The 18,854-nt window shown below is 41.0% G+C and overlaps 2 protein-coding genes across 2 annotated transcripts; both read right to left on the reverse strand.

Moving 5' to 3' along the window:
* Nucleotides 1-4,031: 4,031 nt before the first annotated feature.
* Nucleotides 4,032-18,848, reverse strand: LOC139469275 (diphthine methyltransferase-like). Its single transcript, XM_071251419.1, has 8 exons — nucleotides 18,761-18,848; nucleotides 11,995-12,158; nucleotides 11,091-11,410; nucleotides 9,168-9,316; nucleotides 7,104-7,173; nucleotides 5,452-5,517; nucleotides 5,110-5,273; nucleotides 4,032-4,219 (listed from the first exon to the last, which is right to left on the reverse strand). Exons 2-8 carry the CDS (start codon nucleotides 12,142-12,144, stop codon nucleotides 4,032-4,034), a joined length of 1,107 nt encoding a protein of 368 aa, XP_071107520.1. The 5' UTR covers nucleotides 12,145-12,158; nucleotides 18,761-18,848.
* LOC139467680 (cyclin-dependent kinase 2-associated protein 2-like) lies at nucleotides 17,835-18,164 on the reverse strand. The gene has a single exon (XM_071249197.1). The coding sequence runs from the start codon at nucleotides 18,162-18,164 to the stop codon at nucleotides 17,835-17,837; it is 330 nt and encodes a 109-aa protein (XP_071105298.1).
* Nucleotides 18,849-18,854: the final 6 nt, after the last annotated feature.

Raw genomic sequence — 18,854 nt, forward strand, 5'->3', positions numbered from 1 at the left:
GAACTCATAGGTGGGCCATATCCACGGAGGTGGACTTTGGCCTTCTTTACCTGTGTGCTGCCGCCACACGTATACACGACAAGACAGCCAGTGACAACGGAGGTTTTTTGGCGTGACGTGAGGTGCAGGAGTTATTTCAATTTGGTCTACAAAAGAGCCTTTGCTGTAAAGGTGTTTTTTTTAATGCCGTTAAAACTGATATAGAAGATAAAATTTAATAAATAACCTAAACGTTAGTTTTTATTTTCTAAATCGTTACACTGAATAAGTAACAAATCGAAAATCAAACACAAAACCAAAGCCACATTTATTACGTTTTGCGTGTTTTAACATCTCAATGAATGAATATATTATATAATGTCTTTTTATATTCGATCTTGATTCAAACTAAGTTTAATACGACTTTCATCAGGCATACATTTAAACTAGTCCATTCATACTGGTCTTAGTATTCAATGCTGCGATTATATCCTTATAAGATCATACATCCCCGTGTTATGGGTTTTCGGACGCTTAAGAAACATTCGTAGTTTTCTTTCTAATCACATGAACATGCTTCATTCACTTATAAAAAAGACAACTTTCTCTAAAAAAACAAGCCATCATCTGAGTATTTACAATGTCTGTGGGATGCTACACCGATAAACATGACCGTCCGAAAACATACGACATCCGAAAACTTATTATCCGACGATATGTTATTTTCGGACATATTTGTTTATATCAACTAAAAATAATAGGGTGTGTTTTCTTATTTCACAGTTTCCTTCCCTACCAGAGCAAAGGTTACATATTGTAGATGGGAATACCGTGACATGCCCATCACTTAATCTCTTCATCAACAAAACAAGTCGACCTTCCCAGTTTTCGTAAATCTTCGTCGCTCCACCTTCTCGGGGTAGGCACCTCGTGACGTCACCAAGGGATTGGGGTAGCTGTGGCGCGTGCCAGTTCAAGTATTTCGTTACCTTATCAAAGGGAAAGGGTACTTGTGATGGACGTGTTGACAAGTTGAGGATGTAACTCTGTAGTTACCCTGTCGGATTAGAGAGGTTAATTACACACGAAAACGTTACAAAACAAAATACATTTTGACTAGAGTAAGTGAGTGAGAATACACTTACGCCGCTTTTAGCAATATTCCAGCAATCGGACACCAGAAATGGGCTTCACACGTTGTAGGAATGTGGGGAATCGAAAGCGGACCTTTGGCGTTAACAGCGAACGCTTTGACCACCATAGGCTACAACCGCCCCCATTTTGGTCAGAAACGTTGAAGGACAATTGGTACTTGGTAGGTTGGATGAAAACAGGCGGTGTTAGCAAACCAGACAATCGTAACCTGAACAAAACAGAATTTAGTGTGACAGGTCCCAAAGTGCAACAATGCACTGATGTTCAGCAACTGTTATATGTGATACTGTCATTGTTCGATTTATTTGTTTGTTTGTTGCTTAACGCTGCACTCAGCAATATTCCAGCTATATGACGTCGGTCTGTAAATAATCGAGTCCGGAACAAACAATCCAGTGATTGACATCATGAGCATCAAGTGATAAGATGACATGCATCAACCAAGTCAGCGAGCCTGACCGCCCGATCCCGTTAGTCGCCTCTTAAGGGCAAGCATGGGTTGCTGAAGACCTATTCTACCCCGGATCTTCATGGGTTTTGTTCGGTGAAGGTGAAGAAAAATGAGTATGAACCAGCATGTGACCAGGGTGTAACGAACAGATGATTACCATCTAAGAAATAAGAGTGAGTGAGTAAGTTGTGTTTAACGCCGCTTTTAACAGTATTCCAGTTATATCGCGGCGTGTCAGCTTAATGTGGAAGGAAAGCCCAAAGTGATGCAGGTCTCAGACGTTTACTACTTCGGTGAAACCCACCATCACGGGTATGACGCTGACAAACCTAGAAACATAATCGGGGCGAACCGGGATTCGAACCCACAATCATAGGTTTCTGGCGTGCCAAAGGAACGCATCTCTGCACATCGAATCGCGGCGCCTTAGACGACTGGGCCACCCATGCCCCCTAAGTAATAAGAGGAAATTAACGTGTATTTTCTCTCATCATATCCATAATTGTCTATTGTAACAGCCTCCTTCTGAATGTAACCAAAGAGCAGATTAACAGACTTCAGGCCATCATGAATACATCTGCTAGGATCCTATTCAGATCTTCCAAGTTTGATCATGTCTCCCAGCATGTATTGGAGCTCCACTGGCTGCCAGTTGCTGCACAAATCAGCTTAGCCTATAAGATCCTCATCAACGCCTACAAGTGTTATTTCAACCTTGCACCTGCCTACTTCCTAAACGATCGCTCCGACTTCAACATCATCTATATAATCACAGTTCCCCGTGTTAAATCTTGTACTTTCCCCAAAAGAACACTCTCATAGGCTGCAGCGCCTCTGTGGAACAATCTGCCAGAAAATCTGAAATCTGCTCCCACTTTCAAATCTCAGCTGAAGACATTTCTGACTCAACCGCGCACAGAGAATATGTATTTTTTGTGCATTGTTGCGCTCTTTTAATGCATGCATTATTATTACTAATATAGTACACAATTTCTTTCTCTGGGTCGTTGAGGGTAGCCATTATGACCGCTGAACCGATTTTTGATATAAGTTATTAAGGACGTCTGAGGTATTGGTGGCCTATTCTGGCCCGGATTCTGCGGGTGGTTTTACACACATTTTCTGACCTGTGGTCAAACTGCAAGTATGTGCACTAATTATCAGACAAAAACATAATTCCATGAAAACTGCTTTTCAATTATAATTGTGGGTATCAAAAAAAGAAAGAAAAAGAATTAAGTCTCCAGCGTAGGTATTACGTTAGGTGGTCTGGATATAAGTAATTTTGGACAAGGCGAACAACTGATTAATCAACAGGAGAAACGATCCACGCCATCTGGGCACGATGTGGCGCTAACACCCAAATCACCCACATGAGTTGCTTGATAAATACGCCCCAAGCCACCAGATCGACTTTTACCACATGCTATGGTAACTGAGGAGGAATTTAACCCCGGTATCCCCACTGACATCGGTGCATTGATATAAAGGATACAGAGTTTATTGTCTATCTTACAATTACATGTTATGAACTGGCATTGAATCAAAATTCAGTGTAACCACCATTTAGACAAATGGACCCTGAAGCTCATTGTCTTAAGCGGCACAACTCGCTGTGGGGAGTTGGGGACTTGCATCCCTTAGCTTCCTGGATCCAAAGATCCTAGGCTCCGATCACCGTCTGTGATCCTTTGTCTTTCATGATTATGCCTATGAGTATGCTGGTTTCTGTGGTATGTCTTCTAAAGTTAGAGGTTGCATGACTTTACCTAGTGTAATAATTATAATATGGATCACTGAAGGCAATACGCACCAACCAGTTGCCGTGGCAGAAGTTCAACAAATCTTACATTCAACACCTTTGCGAGGCAAGGGAGTTAACCGGCTATATAAGTCCAGTTCCACCCTTGCCGAACTAGGATGGAATATTATGGAGTTATAGTTTGGCTGGACTAACGAGTCTATGCCCAAATCAATCAAAATCGCGTAACGAAATCGACATCCGGTTCATATACAACATGGCGTCTGCCGTGCAGAATTCGGTCGGTAGCAGGATTTGCAGAGCATGTGTACATTAAAGAGGGTGTCGACATACATTTTCAAATCTTTTCACGTTTTTAATAAAGGTGCTCAGGTGATTTGATTCATTTCGCGAGGTAATTACCCCTTTTATTAAATAAAGATCTTGATTATCTTGGAATTTGATTGGTTAATAGGAAAGACAGTTCTAAGGGACATAACTCGTAACAGCCACTGGTGGCGCTACGATCTAGCCACGAAATTCCAGCCGAGTACGGCAAGGGTGGAAGCTGGACTTTTTCAGTTAGTTAATACCTTTTCCTCGGGAAGATGTACATTCAGCTGCCGATTCACACGCGTACGCGTAGTAGAGGCTTCTGTGTGAAATGAAAGTCAAGAACATATGATAAAAACACTTTATCCCTCGTCATGTTGGCCAAGATCTCAATTGTAATGAATGATCATAGAATGAACAGGTTGCAATGAAAGACGTTGTCGTGTCTGTTGTGACGTCATCAGATGCAGATTCACGTGCTGCACCTGCCTTGTGACACCAGTCGGCGCCGTATCCAAGGTTGCTCGCTGAAGTGTAGTGGGCCTTTATCGATAACGTATCTGTAAAACACAATATTGCAGTGACTAAAGATGCAAACAATAGGAGTTTATTCAAACAAATGTGGGTTTCAAAATGGCTGTGTATCAATCAACAACAATACAATATTCACCGGTGACTGTTTCACTAGTACCATATTGAATTTACATATTTCCTTGTGAGCTGATGCATTATTACATACTGATTGTGGCATAGTGTGACAATTTTGTGTGTGTGTGTGTGTGTGTGTGTGTGTGTGTCTGCTTGTACTAGTCCGGACTTATTGTTACCCTGTCAGGCTCGAGAGGCCCATATACAAGAATAACATAAATTAATGTAACACCAACGAGAGATCAGGTTTGTACACGTATAGGATAAAATAATCCTTATATACTGATTGCTTTCACCGAGGGAATCACGTTGTGTTTTAAGACATTAATCCAAATGTCATGATTAGACAAGTGTTGTTGCCTTACACTCAGAGACTTATGGACCAATCTAAGAGAGCTACGTGATATATCTAAAAAAAAAAAACAGTAAAGAAGGAAGCGTGTTTTATTTCACGATAAAACACTGTTCTATTATGACGTCATTTCTGGTAATTCGAAGATGCGCTCGCAACTTGATGACGTCGTAAATTAGACGACGTTTTTTTTAGGGGGAAGTGTCAGTGAGTTGTTCCCCACAGATGTAGCTGGACAGCGCAGATGAACGCAATGCCCGAACGATCGAATCCAAAAGTGGGAGAGATATGACAGTCGGTACTGGGAAAAAAGGTACAAATTTCAATACCAAATTTCAAAGTTCCCCGAAACACCAAACTTTTACATTCCAGTGGGCAAAAAGGACATTTGAAATGTTTTATAGCATTCTTCTACCATCTTACAACCACACATATGTGTTCATGTTTTACCTGATGCATCGACGATATGAAACCCGTTATACATTGTGGCAGTTAAAATGGTGTCCCCTTCAAAAGGGTCCCACTTAACACGCCAGATGCCACCACCCAAATCACAGACCGCCAGGGGGCGCTTCATCTGTCGCGTGTCCCACACATGTAGCTCTTCGTCATAGCTACAATCAAAGAATGTCGATTTTTACCAGCTGTCAAGATGCGAACTTCCTTGATTCATTATTTCAATCAAAAATATCTTCATGAATGTGTTGTTACATCACATTGCATTACATAGTTACGCGAAGAAGAATATTTTGACAGACGATGAGTTGTGGTTCCGCGAAGTAAACGCCTTACCTCCCCACCGCCAGCTTGTATTCCTGCAGACGGTTGCTCTGTATGCTGCAAACGCCCATACTGTGTCTGAAATGCACCAGCAGAATTTCATGCAGAACCACGAGTTAAGTGAGTGTTTGTTTGTTTATGTGTTTGTTGTTTAACGCCACACTTAGCAATATTCCAGCTGTATGACAACGGTCTGTAAATAATGGACAACACAATCCAGTGACTGACATCATGAGCATCGATCCACGTTATTGGGATACGATGACATGCACCAACCAAGTCAATAAGCCTGACCACCCGATTCCGTTAGTTGCCACTTACGACAAGGGTCGCCTTTTACGGAAAGCATAGGTTGCTGAAGACCTATTCCACCCCGGATATTCATGGGTCAGTTGAGTGAATGAGTGCGTGTGCTGACACCACAGTCAGCAACGTTTCCTGTTTATTACGGAAGACTGTAAACACCAATCTGGACCTGGTGGTTGAAAGCATGAGCATCTATCCAAACTGTAATATCCCCGCCCAACCATCTCGCCGACTGAATGGCAAAGGAATATTAATAATATATTTACTGAACGTCTCCTCTGTATACAATTAAACCCTTTTCCGGAGAACAGTCTAGGCCCGCAGCTGTACATGCGAGTGCATATGTAATTATTCCTTATATCAATATTCCAACAAAGTTTAAGAACGCTGAGAATAGGCTTAAGGCACTATACCACATTCGTGACCACTCGTGTCTTTCCAGCTGAATGGCGCTTCTTGCAGCATTCATCACCACTCGACCCTTCCCGTAACCAGCAAGAAGACTCGTTCCCCCTATCGATGAATGTTACACGCGAAAATACGACAAACCAATCACAATGCGCGTATGACTTCAAGTACTTCGGTCAAAGAATTCCTCAGGAATATTTTTTTATTTTACATCTAAGAATATTCCCTAAGTACAGTTATATGTGTACAATCATACTGTTTAAATCCCGTAAGTGCCGATTTGTTTTAAACTGCATCTGGAATAAATACGACATGGGGAAAATATTCGTGAATCATTACGCAACGAGTTCAATTCTTTTAACTTTGAAATGGCCACGAGATAGGCACGGGCCGTTCTTCGGCTTGTCCCGGCATAACACGTGTTTGTCACGATTGTTCTTGCAGGTTACGGAAAGGGTCAAGTGGTGACGAATGCTTCAATATCAATGTAAGTAGGCTCAGATAGCAGGCTTCGATATGACACGTGACAGAACATGTGGACCCACAAAATTAATTTCACCTAACAAATTTTAATCAACAAATTGTCGGAGCGCTCAAAGGATTTCGCTTATCTTGTTTATCTACCATATCAGTTCATTCACATGAGCAGCGACGCTACTGATGGCATTTATCACGCTTAAATGTCACTGCTTGCAATCCACAAATTGTATATATAGCTATATAAACGGGAGAACCATCGGTGTCAATATTATGTCCACGATTAATATTAAATCTGATTGGTTGGTGGCATGTCATCAAAATGTCACAGCAGTGCCTAGGTATTTCAGAAATGTTTCCTGTGCGTTAAAGGTGGGGAGTGTTCATCAAAAGATTATGACGGGCGTCAACACAGTGGCGAAGGGGTTTAAAGCCTTACTGGTGTATGGTGATGAACGGTTTCGAGGGCTTACCGTTTGTTGGTAAAAGTAGGCGTCGTGCCTACGCGCAGATCCCATCCCTTGAGCATGCCGTCGTCCCCTCCTGTGGTTGTACATATCGGGGGTGTTATTGATCATCTAATCACCTTGGTTAGAAACGGGACTTTTTTCTAAAGTGAGCGAGTGCGACTTAACGCCGTAGGACGGTATTTCAGTTATATGACGGCATGTCAGCGTGATGTGGGAGGAAAGCCTGAAGTGATGTTAGTCTCAGACCGAAACCACTTTACTGCAGTTTCGAAACCACCAGCACGATTTTGGTCAGGTCAAACCAAGAAACATATTCAGGGTCTTAGGCTCCGGGCACGGCTGAGGGACGCAACTCTTCACAGCGAATTGAGGCGCCTTAGACGACAGGGCCACCTGTCCAATCCCACCACGCCTGTTTTTCCTTAGTAGGCAGAGTTAACTAGTGAGTGAATCAACGAAATACCAAAATGCATATGATATATAGAAGGCAGTACCAACAATTTTGTAAAAGGATGAGCACTGATTTGCTTTTAGAGTAAATAAAACAGACAAGTAATAACTGGAGAGATAACACTATTTCTTCAAATAAAATTGAAAGAACACAATCGAGCAACCAATTTATAGTTTCTCGTGTGGTGTCTGTGAATGACGAAATATACACCTAGAAAAAGATAAAGCACCGCCCTTTCTTTTTTTCCATATCAACCGAACCACCATGTATGTTTGGAAAGATACATCGGTTTCAATGTCTGTGTTTCAATATGAGAAGTGTGAAACTAAAGCAGGATACGATTTATAAATAGCTATTTACATAGAGACAGAGCGTCAGCTATTCTTAACCTGTATGGACACGCTATTGTTGTTGTTGTTTGTGGTTTGTTGTTTAACACCGCACTCAGCAGTTTCACATTCCTGTAAATAATCCAGTCTTGACAACATAATGCAGTGATTGAAATCATGAGCATCGATTCACACAATTGGGATACAATGACATGCATCAACCAAGTCAGCAGCCTCACCACCCGATCCCGTTAGTCGCCTCCTACGGCAAGCATAGTCGCCTTTTACGGCAAGCATGGGTTGCTGAAGACCAATTCTAACCCGGATCTTCACGGGTCTATAGATATTCTGATGGACAGGACCGATGGGACAGATGTTAGGCGTAACACTTGTTTCATGATGGGTGATATGTCCACAAAATATGAACGTTTCTTGTTAAGGTACTGTCAAACAAGATATCACAACGTGACTGTGTTGTTTTGTTGATTGAGTGAGTTTGGATTAACGCCTCTTTGAACACTATTTCAGTTATATCACGGCGTGGCAGCTTGATGAAGGGAGAAAGACGGGGTGCTAATAATCCAAGAATCGTAATTTGTAAGTCCTGTATTAGAAACCTGGATCATAGGAGTCTGGCTTCGACAAGAGGAGCAACTCTGCATACGGAATCGCCCATGCTCCCTTGTTGATTGAACGGATGCCATCCACCTATTCTTTCACAAAAAGGTTGAATGTCGACATTATGTAACAAAAACACAGAACACTATATTTACTCAATTTAAACTTTGTTTGGGGCACGGGTGGCCCATTCGTCTAAGGCGCCGCGATTCGCTGTGCAGAGTTGAGTCCCTTTGGCGCGCCAGAAACCTATGATCTTGGGTTCGAATTCCGATTCGGCCGGATTATGTTTCAAGGTTTGTCAGCACCATACCCGTGTTCTTGGGTTTTACCGAAGTGGTAAACGTCCGAGACCTGCATCACTTCGGGCTTTCCTCCCACATTAAACTGACACGCCGTGATATAACTGGAATAATGTTAAAACTGGCGTTAAATCCAACTCACTCATACTTTGTTTTCCCAGATACGTTCAATCAAGACATTGTCCGGCTGACGTGTGCAGAAAGGGTATTCCTTTGTGATATATTTAGACCACATAATAGGTCTCCACCCCCCACCCCTTTTAGTATGACTCGATGACTCTTTCTCCAGTAATATGTTTATATTTTAGCTCTTATTATTTTCCCATCAGTACACTTACCATGACACCTGTACTGAACATGGACTCACCCGAATATATAACTCCTTCGTTCCATCTGTCATATGCGCAGATCCACGCTTCGTATTCATGCGCATGCCACGAGCTGACCTTTGTCACGTCACTATCTACGTCAAACACCGAAAGCGAACCTGTGGAGTCTGACGTCACAATCTGAAGGCTTGGGGTTGAAATATAAAATGAGTTAAATATCTGCTGACTGTAAATGTAAAATACAATACAAATGTTCCAAACTATATACAGTAAACTACGCTTATAACGAACTCATAGGGACGACTTATTTTAGTTCGTTATAACCGTAGTTCGTTATTAGCATATATACAGCATAACTACAGCAAATAGTCGGGACTAAAAAAGTAAGTTCGTTATATCCGCAAGTTCGTTATAAGCGTGTTCGTTATAACCGTAGTTTACTGTACAATGACAATAAAGAAGTTAACATATTGCCCGCGGTGCAGTGTTAAACAAAAAACAAACAAGCAAACAAACAAACAAAAGTGAAACATATTAAAATTCTTAATTAAATATCACCGAGAATACTGGAAAAAAACCATGTTTGTTCGGTTTTACAAACATACAACGTTCACTGACATGCCTGAAAAATTTGTCTACCCAAAAATATTTGGCCCTTCTTTTCAGCGTAACAAATTGCATGTTTTGTAGCATGGGCCTACAAAATACCAAACTGAAATCCCAGCTGCACTTCTTCAGATCTATCTGTAGCTTCTAGTAACCGAAAAGGTATACCAAGAGACATTGATGTGTTCTTACAATCAGTAATATGTATTTTCCTTACGTTGTAGACCCGTGAAGATCCGGGGTAGAATAGGTCTTCAGCAACCCATGCTTGCCGTAAAACGTGACAATGCTTGTCGTAAGAGGCGAAGAACGGGATCGGGTGGTCAGACTTGGTTGACGCATGTAATCATGTCCCAATTGCGTGGATCGATGCTCATGATGCCAGTCACTGGATTGTCTGGTCCAGGCTCGATTATTTACAGACCGCCGTCATATTGCTGGAATATTGCTGAGTGCGGCGTTACACAGCAAACAAGCTTCAGCGAGCCTGGCCACCTGATCCTGTTAGTCGCCTCTTTCGACAAGCATAGTCGCCTTGTAAGGCAAGCATGGGTTGAGATGGCTGTGCATATACACACATACCATGTAATTCATCTGAGTTATTACTATTACATGTCACTAAATATACAATGGATGTTTTTCCATTTCACAATGAGTAATGGTTTCAGAGTCAGGGCATATCGACTGATACACGTCCCAAGAGTTGGGAAGTAAAAAACAAAGGAATGAATCGTCGACTTGCGTTTCAATCTCATTAAAATCAGATCTTCGTTCTCGTTATCGCTAAACAAAGATCTGAGGACATCCCATTAGGGGTCACGTTAGAACGACCTTTCATCCAACCAATCAGAGCGTCGCTTACCAGATCATGAAAGTGACAGTCGGAATGTGTTTTCTAATCATGCAACCACGATATATTTAACACAGGGTATTCCGAACGACAGTTACAGATTTTATGATTATATCCATACAATCTGTGCCATCTATAAGCCATTCGAGAATGTTCTTCTTATCAGTTTTTAAAATCTTTAATCGAGTATACGTCGAAATATGTTTCGAAGCGTAGTCGCCAGTTTGAAACTAGTGTCGTAAAGCTCGAGAAAGCTGCCTTCTGATTGGCCAATGTCGTTTTTTTGTCAGTCATTTCATAAGTCGGTCAAAATTCGCGAAAAGTCGTTCTGACGTGACCCGTTATGGGATGTCCTCAGATCTTTGATTAGCGGCAGCGAAAACTAAGATCTGATTTTAATGAGATTGCTTGCGTTTGTGAGGCGTTTTCAGATTTTACGTGCGCTTCCGACTAATGCTAGTTTGACACACGGGTGGAATATTACAACATACACACCATACATTACCTGTCATGTTTACTGTCGCTCCAGTCAAGGGACAGACCGAGACACGTCAGGCCCAGGTCAGTCTGGGTCAGTTTCTTCGGGGGTGTCATCAGGGCGGTGTCGGCAACCTGCCACAGTTGTAAGTGACCCGCAGCATTAACCAGTCCACACGTGAGCAGTGGACAGGCCCGGGCACACCACTTGATGTCCAGGACTCCCGGCATGTCCAGACAATGATGCAATGAGAGGCTCCTGGGACTGGCTTCAGTGGACTCTAAGCGGTACACCCTCAGTTGGCCTACTCTGGTCTGTGGTCGCTTTTCGTCACACGTTGATTCTCCCTGTATGTACGTTGTACTGCACTTTTAGTATTATTTTGTTTGTGTGTGTAAAACAAAGTACATCTGAAAAAAGTGTTTTAGGACAAATCTGCGAGCTATTATGCTGTGTATGATATGATTGTTGCGTTGCGTTGCGTTGCGTTGCGGCAGATGAATTCTGTTTCGGATTAGGCGATGATTGTCGCCCTTTCACGGATATGTACTTTTTTTTTTATCATACCACCATGTCTGAATGATGAAATCTGATTGGTCCACGTTATCTTGATAAAAAACCACAACTATATCTGATTTGACATAGAAACACTGTGGTTAATGGATTCCCTCTTGGCGCTTCCCGTGGTACTTATGGAATATTGCAAAAGGCTAGACCCACTCACATAACAACTGACGCTAATGCATTCTCGATATCCTTCAAATGATGTTTTTTTTTTTATACATTTGTCTGTTAAGATGTAATAATTATGGATGACCAACACAATATTTGGGCCACATTCCCTCCTTTAGTACCATTCCCAATTATCCAGCAATACAAAATGCTCTGGATAATCGAGGGCGCTCTATTGGATACAAAATAACTTATATACCTCGTCCTGTTCCTCCAGTTGGTAGGTGCCACACAGCAGCACATCCTGACACCCCTCCACTGGGCACCATTCCACTGAATCTGCATACAGTTCTGTGTCAAAGGTCTGTACCAATCCGCGACTGGAGGGGTCAGGTGAGCCCTCAGCCATAGCTGACCGGAGATCTAAAATAACAATTACAGTTTGGCAATGATTGACAGAATAATTTTAAACCGCTCAGTTATCACAGGGATAGTACACTCAACAATGGATGAATTGCGTATTTGGCGTGGATGAGTTTGTTAAATCCGCAATCCGGAATTGTCTAGCTATATCGCGGCGGCCTGTAAATAAACGAGTCTGGATCAGAAAATCCAGTGACGGATATTGTGAGCAACGATTCACGCCGTCGAGGTACGAGAATACGCTATCAACCAAGTCACCGAGCCTGACCACCCAATCCATTTGGTCTCCTTTTATGACCGGCATAGGTTGCTGGGGACCCGGAATCCCGACGTGGTTGGTGCGGATTAGTGAGATCAACGAAAGCAGATCAATGACGTTTGCTGCTTTTGTGAAATCTAGGATTCGAACCATCGACAAGCGGATCCTAGCAAGGCTAAAGCAGGCAACCAGTGACCCCTCCCCCCACCCCCCACCCCTAGAATTTACTATGTTAGTATGAATCAGGGGCAAACTTTGATCACAGTAAGGCCTATATGTTTTCAGCGAGCCACAAACTTCGAGAACTAAACTTCGACTTTGCTAGATTTTCTTCTCTCTCCAAACTTAAATACCAAATTACCGGTCCCGTAAGAAGAGTAAGAATTGATTTTTAAACAGCAGTGAGAACAATTTCGTCTGTACCAGAACGCAAAATCAGGTCTTGTGGAAAAGAGAATAATGTAGATCAAGGTCGCCGTGAGATTACACATGAGTGCAGCCAGGCCCTGTGGTTACGGGATGATTTTCTAAGGTACAATGTTTCCATCCCATAGTCTGTCGCACAGTCCCTGAACCAGATTATTCTCTCTTCCAACCAGCCCTTACTTTTATTCTATAGCACTAAATGAATTAAGTCTAGATTGCGTCAGGTTCTGAATCTCCGATCTCACTGGGTCTCCTTTTCAGTTTAAATGGAGTTGTTTGTTTCTGCTAAAACTATATGATTTCATATATTATGCGTCAGTCTATTCCATCCTAGTACCACCCTTAATTTGACCCTGTCTGTTCCATCTTACTCTTCATGGAGAGATGCTGGGTACATTGCACATACAAGTTCTAGTTCCAGATACATCAGCGTGTCAATCCGTGCCACTACAGGTAAAACAGGTGGTATTCGAAACTAATAGTTTTTTAAGCAGGTCAGTCATGACACTATAAACTCCGTGCGCAGAATAGATATTCAAAGACATAAAAAGCCTCCACATAATAATATTACTGTAATGCCATTTTTTGTATACACCTTCAGCTCTGTCATAATCCCCTGACTATGCATCTTCCCGAGGCAAGAGAGTTGACTTTAAAAGACCAGTTTCCACCCTTGCCGAAGAAGGCTCGAATCCTGGGCTCGATCGTAGCGCCACCAGTGGCTATTACGAGTTATGTCCCTTCTATGCCTCTCCTATGAACCAATGAGATTCCACCTCTCGTATCACTTGCGTTTGCTTCAACCAAAACTGCGGCGCCAAGTCAAGACGATCTGATCGATAATCAAGATCAATATATTGTGATAAAACGAGTCTTACATCGCGATGTGCATCAAATCACGTGAGCATGTTGATTAAAAACATGATTTTTTTTTAGAAAATATGTTGACAACGAGTTAGCGGTGCACATGCTTTGCAAATCCTGCAATCGACCGAAATCTGTATGACATTTTACGAACGGGATTTCGATTTCGGTGCGCGATTTTGATTGGACTATGCATAGACTCGTTAGTCCAGCCAAAATGTAACTCCATAATATACCAGCCTCGTTCGGCAAGGGTGGAAACTGGACTTTTATAGTCAGTTAACTCACTTGCCTCCGGAAGATGCTGACTATGTGGTATCACCTAAATGCCTATCAAAGCGTTGTCCACAAGAAAAGAAATGGCATTGTGAGATTTACAATATAGGATGTGTATTCATTGATATAGATTCTTAAAAGAAAAGAAACGCATAACCAGATTTATGGTGTGGGACGTAACACATATATATACTGTACATCTGAACACTTGAATAGTGATGACATGTGGCAAACAGAACACATGTACAATAGGAAGATATTACAAGAATGGCAATGGTCAAGGTCATGATAACTCACCATCTCGTCTGTCCACAGTTAGCCTCAAAATACTGCCTGACACCTATCCACAGACGAAATGTAAGTACGAATCACACAATGGGAATACTTAGCCCACTGAGCATGTGGTGCAATGACCTTGTTTCTTGATGAAGCTGTCATAGGCGGCATTCCAATTCGTCCCATAGTTGGTATGTCAGGTTCAAAGCTGGATATTTAGACGGAGACCACCGCCCACAGCATTAGGCTGCCATTTCAAAATCTGTATCTGCATCAATCATATGCAGCTGTCGGTAAAGCTTGATGGCAAGGTCGGTACACCCTGGCTCTCTAATATGCTTGAAGCAGAAAAATTTACTGGTCGCTGAAGCCAACAGTTCTCCCTGGCTTGTACGACCAAGCTCTGTTTGCTTGACACTGGTATCACAGTTGACCTTGCTATTGCCTCAAACCATCACCTCTGACACGCAGTCTGGCTGTGAGACCTACCCCACGAAAGCATCTCCGCATTGTCTGGCCAGAAATCACTTGAATTGCTGCTCTTGAGGTAAATTGTGTTGTGGTCTTGTCGCAAATGAAGGTAAGGAGGTATGAAGCCGCCCATGCTTCATGCACCAGCTATTTATTTCCATTTAAAATAGCCAGTTTTTAAATTGGATTATGTACTAATTTTCTGAGCAACTTATGTTGAAAAACAGAAACCAAAATAACTTATGAACTGAAATGTTTAGTAACTGTGGCATTGTAACACTTGTTTGACTACCCTCCCAACTGCTTACTTGTATATACTGACAGTGTGTGCCACCATCTGGAACAAAACATACCCTGAATGTAGCTGATCACATACACAAATACACATATATTTTAGAGAGGTAGAATATCATGAAATACATGTACTTGCAGCTGTTTTTTAAACATACAAATGATTCTGTGTCCCAGTGGATGCATTCTGTGTTTTTTGGACTTCCATTTTCAATTTCTTTTCACATAGGATGCAAGATTTCAGTTCTGGGAAATGTTGGCATTTCCTTCTGACTATGCACCCATTCCTTTTTACTTTTATAGGTTTGAATTAAGATAAAACTCTAGTGAACTTCAGTGTATGCATGACCAGATCGTTTTTTTATTATGCCTCAAAGTGAGATTGACCAATCAGAGAGCAAAACTACTAACCCCATATGAGTCTGTATACCGTCACTACAGCCATTTTTGATTCTCTAACACCTACCTCACATAAAAATTCTGGTACAGAAATTTGTTATTCGACACTGTTTTGTCTTTTAAAGGCTCTGCTAACACCCAATATTTGTTCTGCCAACCTAATATGACACTGTATATACGGCAGCTAAGGACACCATAACTAATAATATGTGTATCTGAATACATTGTGCCAGGGCTATGGTCAAACTATTCCCAATCCGACATATGGTACCTGGATAGGGTCAAGAAATAGGGGGTGGATGCCCGGGTAGTAAATTTGGACTTGTCCCAGCCCTACAACAAAGCTGTATTGGGATCTATAGGCATGATAAACAAAAGACAAACAAATCGAAAATTTTATTCACATTTGTCTTAATACAGGCGTTTATATATTTAAGTATTGTGCAGATGAGAGCAGAACATGCTGAGCAACTCCCTTTGACACAATAAGTACAAATGACATAACTCAGTCTTTAAATGAAGAAACATAAATGTTTTTTATCAGCTAATCTATGATTCATTTGTGAAGCACTTTGAGCACTTCAGTGATTTAAAGTATCAATTTTCAAGGTCATGATGGAAGACAAATGTATCTGAGAATGTGAAAAATGCTTTGACTTGAATATGAATACAACAAAGCAGTGACCTGCCAGATGTCTTAAACCAGTGAATGAGATTTTACTATTCTTTAGCATCAGTATCACATGGGGATGTCGCAAGTTACTGACGCCTCAGTACATCACTAATTTATACCTGATGATCTATCATGCTGATGATACTATACATGTTGCATCTACCCAGTGTTGGAAATTTAGCATGAACGTCAAGGCATCATCGTCATTACCAAAAATGATAAATGTTAAACATTTAGGGGGAAAGCAGTCCTAAGTAAGCCAGGACCCCCTCCCCCACCCCCTGATTTGTAACACTGCCTACAAATGTATTGATTCATGATTTCAGTCTGTTTTGATTTTAAAGCATAATATTCATGAAGATAAGTAAAGTTCTTACCTACTTATAATGCATTCATAAGGTAGGTGACTGGGGACACCTTTAATACCCCAACAAAAGGCAGCAGATGTCGGCATCAAGGTCACAATTTGGACAACCAAACCCAAGTCTTGTGAGTTCTTAAAGTAACCACATTAATCATAACTAGGCTATCACAAAATATCCAGTAATGATAATTTCCGCCAGATCCTCCTGTTCAGAATGATGGAAGCACACTCATCATTGGTCTTTTGATCATGGCTCTTTCATAATAACTTGGTTTTCCTTTCAGGATTGGAAGAATGATAATAGTACGAGTACATGAAAATAACCTTGCTTCCTGCTGTGCGCTGCTCTTCAATGACTGCATGTTTTTTTCCACAATAATCATGAATTCAATACTGTACAAGATCCAACACATATCTTTGTATCCACTAACACCTATTCAAACATAAACCTTGCACATCATACATACAATATACAGCAGAAACAGACAGGTGGGAACAGTTAACTGTTGATGTCCAGCAAACCTCCATACCAAAAACTCATATTGAATTATTGTTTTTCGTAGAGACATCATAAAATTTCATAACTTCTAAATTGCAACCCTACACATGAGCATAACTTAAAAATGACTCTGGTAGCAACATACATTTCCTCTAATTTGAATTACCTAATATTCCAAGATTTTGCAATGTTCAGAGTTGGGTCACAGTACACCTTAACTGCATTCTTTAGCTTAGAAAATTGACAAATGGGTGTGTGTAAATGGCGTACAAAAACACAGATTTTTTTGAATTCTTATAAAACAAAGTCAATAATCAGTTTTACTTTGCCAACTGTGATGTGTTCACATTGGAGAGAATGTCAAAATTAAATGTCATTTGGCATAACATGCACGCCCATCTATACCAGTGTTTTAAAAAAACAATTTTTTGTTTTTTTTATACACAACAAAATACAGACTGTCATATAACTTTAAGGCAGAGTACTTGTAGATTGGTCTATGAGTTTGTCAGGGTGCTTTTGGAGCAGTATGAAGAATATGCTAAATGACTATACCTCAATGTTTTAGCACTACAATACCTAAACAGTAGAATCCAGGTTTAACACATGTTAACACAAACAACATTTGACGAGGAGTGGTGGTTTTAGGGATCATCACACATTGCTTTTGTTTCCAGACTGGACTGTATGTTCATCCTTCACATTACATAACAATACTTTTCACATGCAAATTACTGATAGCTATTCAGCCTTGCTGGTACATGGAACATTCTCTAAAAAACGGACAAGGTAGTGATGGCCATTTTAGAAATGTTCATGAGACTGTGCATATGTCAAGCATAAAATGTCCTCTTTCCATACTTTTAAAATAATGATCTTCAAGTTCTTGCACTTCGTTCACATTCCATTAAACATTCTCTGACAAGGATTCTGCCATGAACAATACTTCTTTTCAATCTCTCAGCCGATGTCCTATTGCCAGCATATGTTGGCCTGATGTCTCTGCCCATGTCTTCTATAACTGCCAACAACTGACTGTATTTGCTCATTTGCTGATGGTGTGCCATTGGTGGGAGCTGCTGTTGTCTGGGAACCACACCTGGTAATGGGGGAGTGGCACGAACCTCTGATGGGTCAACTGATCGTGGAGTCCCAGGATTACTCACAACAGGGGAGTTGGTCTCCATTACATTTTCTTCATCAGCCATAATCTGAAAAAATGGAAAAACAAATAACATAACAAATTGGTCAAAGTCTTTTTATTTGCGAAACATTAATCTTACATGACCTGTATAAAATCTTCAGAATAATATCTTTGGAAAAATAAGGTGAATAATGCATGTTGAAATTATGTGAACATAATGACATGATATATATATATTCAGTAGACTAGAACAACTAGCCAACCATCACCACCAGACCAGTACTTGTGTATATGGTCTAATATCTGCACTGAATCATTAAAATTTTAACCCTAAAATGCCTACAATATTTAATTTCAAATTATCATGTATCTTCCATCTGAAATCATAATCACATGATTACGATGTTTGAAATATTTAAAACAGTGCGGAATTCTACTGGTCAACATCATCATCCAAACACGGATGTAAGTAGCCCCTAGACCTCTCGTCTCTGTCAACGATCATGCAGAAACAAAGCAAACATTTCGACTGAAATTCGGCCTATAGGCTAGATCTTGTGTGCATAGGTTACACCATGCATAGTTAGCAACAGACCATTAATTTAATTTAAAAAAACATATTTTTTTAATCCACATTCATTCTTAACTTGCCATACGTACCAAATAGAATATGTCTCCAACACGATTATTTTTGCCACGCTCAGGAAAGGTAACAAAGACAACTTCCGGTAAGCTGGTTTTGGTGAGATCTAAA

The sequence above is a fragment of the Haliotis cracherodii genome, unplaced genomic scaffold, assembly GCF_022045235.1.
Source record: "Haliotis cracherodii isolate W230 unplaced genomic scaffold, xgHalCrac1.p SCAF_2, whole genome shotgun sequence".
NCBI lineage: Eukaryota > Metazoa > Mollusca > Gastropoda > Lepetellida > Haliotidae > Haliotis > Haliotis cracherodii.